The 8,683-nt window shown below is 39.8% G+C and overlaps 1 protein-coding gene across 1 annotated transcript; it reads left to right on the top strand.

The window, feature by feature from the left end:
- The first annotated feature begins 5,108 nt into the window (after nt 1–5,108).
- On the top strand, nt 5,109–7,665 carry cox7c (cytochrome c oxidase subunit 7C). The gene is made up of 3 exons (XM_071527221.1): nt 5,109–5,258; nt 7,022–7,169; nt 7,569–7,665. The coding sequence occupies exons 1-2, from the start codon at nt 5,184–5,186 to the stop codon at nt 7,136–7,138; spliced, it is 192 nt and encodes a 63-aa protein (XP_071383322.1). The 5' UTR covers nt 5,109–5,183; the 3' UTR covers nt 7,139–7,169; nt 7,569–7,665.
- The last annotated feature ends 1,018 nt before the right edge of the window (nt 7,666–8,683 follow it).

Here is an 8,683-nt window from a genome sequence, read left to right as displayed (position 1 = left end):
TTGCATTACAATGCATATATGAATTGATTTTTTAAAGCTCACTGTCATCTCAGCAGAACCTGCACGAATCAGCATAACAGAAAGTAATGGAAACTTTTGGTTTGGTCCTGATGGTTTGATACAGCACTTAACTGACCTATATGTCCATATCCATACTTTTATACTTATAGTAAAGTGAAACTCCACCAATTGTAACATATGCATTTTGTTATATCAACAGTGACAGATAGCATGATGTGAGCCAGTTTCTACTGAAATAGTAAATAAGTTGCTGATATTCGTAAAACGGCAGGCGTCAGGAAAGCAGGAGGCCATTTCACACCTCACATAACCCTCAAATATGGACCTCATAAAGAGCTTGCCTTGGCTGGACCAATGTGCGTGCTGGGGGCAGGAAAAAAAAAACAGGAATGGCTCAAATCTGTCATGTTTACCGCTGGTCTCCAGAATAATTCTCTATCTAATTCCCTTTCCAGCCCGACAGGTTTAATATGGAATCCAATCATCAGCGTCCATTTTATTTCAGGGGAACAGTGATGGTAAGAGGCGGAGGGAGGGAATGAAAGCCCATGTATGACACCGGAGTGTATGAAAATATCAGTGTGCTTTGGAGTAATAGTGATGTTGCATGAAAACAAATCTAGGTAAGGATGTCCTTTATTTGAGAGGCCTTAGACCCGAATGCACAAGGCCATAGGTTAGTTATCCCAGGAGGGCTAGGTCAGCAGGAAGGCCATGCAATTTCCCCTTAATCCACTTTAAAGATTAATGTCAAATCAGGCCACTATGAGCAAGCTATGACCTCCCATAGTCACTTAGCTGCAGGCTAAGTGTGTGTGTGTGTGTTTGAGTGTGCATGTGTGTGCCTATGCGTTTTGATGTGTAGGAATCAAGAGGACCGTGCTGCCAGGAAACATTCTGGCCCTCGTATGGAGACCGACAGAGACAGAGAAGTAGAGAAACAAACAGACAGAGTGAAAGAGATGAGGGGAAGCTGCACATTGGGCATTATTTACCCCTGGTCCGTCTATCCCACACCTCCTTCCAGTCCCTACAGCAGCAGATGAAGCCATCAGGACAGAGCCTGGTCTGAGCGAGAGGAGGAGGGAGTGACACCTGATGAAGTGCTCTCTTTTCTAGCCCTGGCCAACCAACCAGAAAAAAAAAAAATGTTTTTGACCAAATAAAAGAGTGCACTATTCACTCTCGCATTCCGCTGCGTAATCGTGCAAATCAGCCCTTGTCAACAGCAATGATGCAAGACGGCTCAACGCGAGAGTGCTGCTGCCAAAATGAACTGTCCTCATTGATTAACATTATCCATTACCTCTCCTCTCCTTTGTGTAACATTGTTGCAGATCTAGAGAGGGAGAGAGATGATGTTTACCTTGGCAGGCTAGACCGCTATTCATCATAAAGCAGATTGCTGGATGGCTGCAATTTACGTTTATTAAAAAGCCTGGAGTCGTCAGATATGCAGATATTTATTACATTTAACTACGTTCTGCGTGTGCAATGACAGCGCGTGAATCAAGCTGGTGATAATGTTACCATGTACAGTAATTATGCACGGATCCTACTATATTATTATGCATAGTCATGTACATGGTTGATTAAAGGTTTGTTTACAGATATGATTGAGCCTGGGTTTCACTGAATGCTAATTGACGGACTTAAATGGGAATGTGAGTTGTTATTTAAGATTACAGCTTTGTGTATTTGTGTACACAGTATATTTGTGTTCCTCTTTCTCCACACTAAGGATTTTCGCACAGCTATTGACAGAGCACTCCGCGTAAAAAAGCTTTGTTCATAAACCAATGAAAGTCAATAGCAAGAAATAAAGACAATCAACAAAAATAACAAACGCCGGATCATCAAACATTTCTCAAACACATTCTGTGGGAGAATCAGAGAACAAAAAAATAGCTTACATTAGGATTGCGCTACCCGCCACATACAATAAATAATAAACATCCATATTTGTAGTAGGGTCTGATGGCATTGTTGTGGGGACCAGGCAGAGAGCTGATTCCCAATCCTTCATTTTCTTAACAGATTGCATTGGCAGTGACAGAGCAGACAGGTGGCAACAGGCCAGGCGATGACCCTGTGCTGATGGATGTGGCAGCCATGAGGGGGGGTGGGGGGTGGAGGGGGCGGGGGGCGGGGTGGGGGTGTATAACTAGCTTGCAATAACAGACAACCTCAGAGCTCACTCCTACTTGTCCAGGAGCATAGCACTTACTATGGGTATTTATAGCAGACAATTACTGAAAAACAGCCACATTGCATTGGGACATGATCTGCTGTTAGCAGTGAGTAAGTATCCCAGACCTAATTCACTTTTTTCACAAAACTATCACTGTTCAAAATATTCCCAAGGTGGACTCAAAAAGAAGTAAAGGAACTCCAAGGATTTAATTTAGTGAACAATAATTGTAAGTAGCTCCATGATGAATCATACTTGTTCCAATCCATTCATATCATAAAGCATTCCACTGATCTTTTTGCAGTAAATTTCTGTCTGCATTCATAAAATATTTTCAAGCCATGTAATGTTGAAATATTGAAATATTGAGTGTCAAAAATTCATATAAATAAGCCCAACCATTTTGATTATTAGAGAATTAGTATAAAGAAACACTTTACTTAAGTGCTCTTTTATAACAAAACTCTGCTACTCCCAAATGCCCTTTTCACACATCAGATGTAATTGCTTATTATGTTAATGCATTTTACATTCCTAATTTTTCAATAACCAAAGGTTGTGTTTTCCTACAAGTAAACAAGGCATAAATATGAAGCTGCAACATGCCAAGAAAACCATAAAAAAATAAGAATCTTGAATATGGAAAAATTGTCACTAGGCTTGTAGAATTGATTTAGCCTTGAAGATGTGAAAAAGATAATGGCTTCATTATTGATTTGAAACGGCTTCATTTCCCTGAGAAAAAAAAAGGATCACTCTAATTTTAAGAAAAGGAGTCATCATCTTCGATTTCAAGGCTTGGAAACTTGAAAAATAAAAATAAAAACTTTCAAGCGTGTTTTCACAAGCAGTTTAGACAACAATACAATAATAATTATCCTTAATTCTTGTCTGAGTGTATTGTATAATACATCACATTACACATCTTAACTTAACAAAGTTTGAAGATAAAATAGAAATATAAGAAAATAGGAATATATAGTATTACTGTGCATGCAATCTACCATCTACATCAACCTGCTTGGTAAGCTGTCAGTTAAATTGCAGAAAATTTCACAATCTACAAGACTGACCACAGCGTCCATCAGGCAGAGACAGTATATTCATGTTAGCACAGTAAATGGTCAATATCGTTTTCTAAATCCTTCTCTCATCCTTCATATTGTTTTAATGGTAACATATAATGAGTCTACCAATCAATTGTGATTTCCATATTGCAGTCACATGCCATTGTGATGATCCAGTGTAAATGCAGCATGCATGTTGACATCCTCTGTGAACTCATTTATGAAAACACAAGATGAAAGACATTCGACAACACTGAATGTCAAACCAATGTTCATGCGAAGGACTTGATGAGTGTCAGAAGTCAAAACGAGGCAAGGGAAAATTTGAATCAAACTCTCCTTTGACCCTGGAGAATATAGGACACTTGTTCGCTTGTTCTCCTAACGTTTCAAAGCAACAGTCACTGTAAATGCAAATAGACATGAGGAGGAAACAATACGTGAGTGAAATCTCCTTTGAAGTGGATTAATTATGATGAAATGGTGTGTTTTTTGTATTGGAAAGGCAATCAGCAGGCCAGGACAAATGAAGAGCAAGTCAAGTGAAGAGTAGCAGACATGGGCTATCAAATAAATCCATACACACACACACACACACACACAGAGAGAGAGAGAGAGATCATCTAATGAGAAATCTGCCACAGCTTGGAGTTTTAGCCTGAGGCACCTTTTAGAAAACTTTCTAATGACATTGAAAACTATAAACTGGACATTCATCAACACACATTCTGAATAAAACACCACTCTCTCTGCACCATAAATTAATAAATGAAACATCCTCTAAAGTGACATGGTGTGAAAGTAAAGCCCGGCTTTGCACACACAAGCATAAATCAATGTAAACGTAGCAGCAGCTGGACTTAAACAGCATTACACCATCAGTCATCATGTCTGGTTTATCAGGTATTACCATAGCGGTGCTACATTTGTGAAGTAGGCCAGGAGACGCAGATATCTTATCAAACAGTCGTTTTTTTTAGTGAAGGTTACAAGCACATGCACACACACACACACACACCAGCCAACATGCCCGATTTAAATCCAGATCTCTAATGTAGGCCATGAAAAAGCTGCCTTCTAGCATCAGTAATCAGTCCTTCCAAGGGGAATAAGGAGATATTTAAGCTGCTCGGCTACACTTGGCCCCTTTTGATTTTCCTTAACAGAGAAACCCATCGAAGAGAATTCATTGTGAAAGACTGACTTCCACCAGATAGGCCAATAGGGGTGGGCACAGCAATCATTACCCATTATGTTGCTACTTCTTATAGGCTGATTGGTTGGTGCTGTAGGTCCTTAGAGAAAATGTGTGATCTGTCGATAAAACGCCAACCAGCCAAAGCAAGAATTCTAAAAGAAAAGAAGAACTTTAAATTGGACATTTGTGAGACTGGATATGTTTCAATAAATCATCTCTCTCTCTCTCTCTCTCTCTCTCTCTCTCTCTCTCTCTGCCATAAATTAATAAATGACGTGACATCCTTACAGATGTAGCTAAACTGACATGGTGTGGGATTGTGGTAAGAAGTCTTGGGCAAGGCAGGGAGAGATGCCCACTGTGCTAAATGTAAGCATGCACGCGCGCGCGCGCGCACACACACACACACACACACACACACACACACCACATCTAGGTCTATCTGATGTATGGAAAACTAGACATCTAGCATCACTATGCAGTCCTCACAAGGGGGAATAAATGAGAGAGAGAGAGAGAGAGAGAGAGACAGAGAGAAACCCAAAGCCTGCCGTCGCTTCTGAGATATTCGAACTACATTTCCCACACGCTGTGTGCTCATTTTTTATTTCCCACAACCCTTTGCGTCACCCTCACTATCACAGAAGCAGGAAGGTCGTACACATCAGCGCGCTACTGCAGAAAGCCAACAAATAACCTTATAATCATGCTGGGACAGGCTGTACGGCGGTTCACAACGTCCGCTGTTCGTTCTTCACACTATGCCGAAGGACCAGGAAAGGTAACTTAGTTCACAAACGAGTATTTAATACTATATAAAGCCTTGTTCTTGTGATGCGGCCCTGCCTGTATCCAAAGCCTAACGTTAATTGGAGGTCATGTCCGCGACTTGACTGATAAGACCGCGATGTTTTTATTAGTAAAACGCAGACATATGCATTATATTTTTCTCCACAAGTTAACATAGTACTTAAAGATTAGGATAAGTATGTATGCAGGCGAATGCTGTCGTCTTAACGGACAGCCTGGGATGGTGGCCTGTTGAGTAGCATTAGCGTTGTAGCTAACAGTTGTAAGTTAGTTGACTATTAAGCTAACTCCATAATAGCTAGCTAGTTAGCAGGCTATCGTTAGCAAACTTTGATAAGCCACGTAACGTTTCTGCCTTGTTGGTATATTAGTAATACGATTCGCGGATGTCTTGATTAAACTAACGAAAATCACCAACATGTCAACATAGTAATGCTATAACCGAGCTCCCTAGCCGGTTTAGACTAACTGCTGTAAGGTCACAGCTGCAAGCTAACATGGAGAAACAGCGGTAAAGTTAACGTTAGCGAGGTGAGGTGTTCGTTGTACGGACCATCAATTTGGGTCTGTAACAGATCAATGACAGTCGATTGTGTTTTGCTGAAATCAAGTTATTCCGAAATTTCGTTGTTAATTATGGGAGATGTCCTTCATTCTTTCTTAGGTTCAAAGTCTCCTTACAGCAGTCAGATCTTGCCAGCGTACTGAGGTTTAATCATTAGATGTACCTGTCATCATTTACTCGGATATATTGTGTAAATAGTACGGGTTAAGCCTGCTTTAAATGGGACAGACATTAGGCTAGTTGTTTGTTCAGCGCCTATATTGACAAACGGAAAGAAATGGTATAGGGATTTATTGACTTTATTATGAGAAATGTAGTGGTTCATACTTGATGACCTATGTAAGATTTATTCAAAAGACATTGCAGGTTTTACGCCAGAAGTGTAGGTTGGGTTATTTTGGCTAAATGGGTATTAAAAGGTGATCACTGATGAGCTTCAGCTGCATCTACATTTCAAATGTGAGTGGACCTCATCAGTAGCATCAAAATTAACTTGAAAGTGCCATCATTCATGGGTGTTTTTTCTGCCCCTGTTTGTGTTACACTATACAATATTGAGAAATAAGCATGTCTTTCATGCTAGAGATGGAATAATTCAAACATAACTATCTGTCTCTATCACAAATACTCTTGTGCTTCTCACTGATTTATTTATTTTTTTATGAAATAGAGTGGGTTGGGGGTAAATGGTGTGTAATAAGATTTTATCCAAACTCTGCATACTACAAAACCCATCACACAATACAATATGTCTGTCATGTAGAGCTTCCCTCAGGTTTCTTTACTTTGTGACACAAATGAGTGGTAAAATAGCACATATCTGTGACATCAGTGTCAAATAAAAATCATAGGAACACTGGAACAGAAGTGAGTTAAAATATTTGGATGGATTACGAAACAAATATTTTGCACACTGTACTGATAATTCATAACTTACGCCATATAGTCGGTTTGTTGCAGGGCAGTCATTTGAAAATGTGATTCTATTTCAAGGGGAAGGTCGAGTGTATTTTCTGACTTTCTGAGAATACTAGGTTGGACAATCAAAAAAAAATTCAATGACATTTGCAGTAGTCTGTTCAAGGCATTTAAACCACGTAGCTCACACAATCACAAATAATTTCTTGCAATTCCTCTGCCTCACATTGTCATCCCCTTGTGTTTCACAGAACCTGCCATTTTCCGTGGACAACAAATGGCGTCTGCTGGGCATGATGGTGGTGTTCTTTGGCAGCGGCTTCGCTTTCCCCTTCATTGTCGTCAGACACCAGATCCTGAAGAAGTAAAGCGGTCCGGCGTTATGATTCTGTCTTCAAGGTAATCATGGTTGCTGTGTTTATCTAGCCTATCTGTTTTTATTTAAATGTCAAAATGCCTTGGTTTGAATAGTGACCTCAGACAATGACAATCCTTCACTGCGCTTCTTTAGCCTTTAGCTCAGCAGCACACCTTTTAAATAAATTACCTGTAAGTCTGACAGAGACAGGAACAAATGTCATGTGGGTTTATATTGCGATTATGTTGTTTAGATAAGCTTGCACATTAGCAAGTTAATGTGACAGTTTATTGCAGACATTGATGTATATCAGGTGGGAGCAGGCCAGAGTTGCTGTTGTCACATTTATCTTCACTGGTGTTTACTCAGAAATTGCTTTTCTGTCATCAGATGTATGCAAGCCATCTTATCAATTTTTCATTTTCTTATTCTCCCTGCAGGTCTTCAGCTGGAACATATTTATCCATCAGAGTTCTATTCGTTTAGAAGAATGGGAATCCCTTAATTGTCTTTGTAAATAAAGTTGTCTCAGATTTATCTGAACTTGTGTATTCTCTTATTTCCTGCCATGCCAGAGCATATTATACATGCAAAAGCTATAGTTTACAATGGGCGGAGTTATCCAACACCTGACTCGGTGGTGACATCTTTGGTAATGGTGTCTATTTCCAACATCCTCACCAGTGTTTGTTTTTCATTGCTTTTCTGTAATCAAGGCTGTCTCAGGTCTCATTAAATGTCAGTCAGGCTCACTTGATTAACTCTGACATGCATAGGGTGTGTGTTTATATGCAAATGAGTATAGACACTAGATTATAAAACTTGAGTACCAAGCTAGTTACTACATTTGATTAGTTAAATACGCTTTTGGCCAGGGAATAGTGTGCAGGTAAATTAGTGAAGTGCATGTCCTAGGAGGTGTAAACATCCATCATAGTCACCTGAACATTCATAGAAAGTCAGCAACAGTATCAGTTTAATATGCTAGCAGTCTTCTGTGACTATCAATGTGAATTGGCCTTGAAGCATATAAATGGATGTATTATATGTGCAATAATCAGTGGCTATTATGCAATAGTCTGCTACCCCTGGGTGACTAACAAACGTTCCCACTATAACCTAATTCAAACACTCATTCTGTGGGAATATTTTGTTCTGTTGACAATCATAATCCATTCTTTGTTGGCACATGAAATGGTTGACTGGTACCATAATAATTTTCACAAATATAAGTTGGGCCTGTGTCAAAAAGGCTACAGATGTGGTAAAGGTTACAGCCAACCTGTAACTTTGTCAAATGGAAATAGAATTCCGCTGCCTTCTACTCAAAGCAGTTGAAATGTATGAAATGGCTAAATGGAATGTGAAGAAGCCAGTCCTCTGCTCTTAACAGCTTTTCAGATGGGTATTGTTCCCCCACCCCACAGCTCGGCTCTTCAGCTGAACTCTGCTGAATAACCTATTTCAGTTCAATTAACCCTCTGCTTGTGGCTATAATTATCCAAGGACAAAATATAAAAAGGGGGGTGTGGAGGCTCAGTTGGCAGGGAAGGGT

This window comes from Centroberyx affinis, unplaced genomic scaffold, assembly GCF_046629955.1.
Source record: "Centroberyx affinis isolate AG114_WGS23_722 - 3 ecotype Tasmania unplaced genomic scaffold, CSIRO-AGI_Caff_v1 ptg001502l_1, whole genome shotgun sequence".
NCBI lineage: Eukaryota > Metazoa > Chordata > Actinopteri > Beryciformes > Berycidae > Centroberyx > Centroberyx affinis.
Note: the sequence above shows the minus strand (reverse complement) of the source record. Positions and strands in the feature narration are given on the sequence as shown.

Excerpts from the sequence above, each read along its gene's own strand:
- cox7c (XM_071527221.1), top strand. The coding sequence starts at position 5,184 with ATGCTGGGACAGGCTGTACGGCGGTTCACAACGTCCGCTGTTCGTTCT. Across the intron at positions 5,259-7,021 it reads ATGCCGAAGGACCAGGAAAG|AACCTGCCATTTTCCGTGGA; the intron begins GTAACTTAGTTC and ends TGTGTTTCACAG.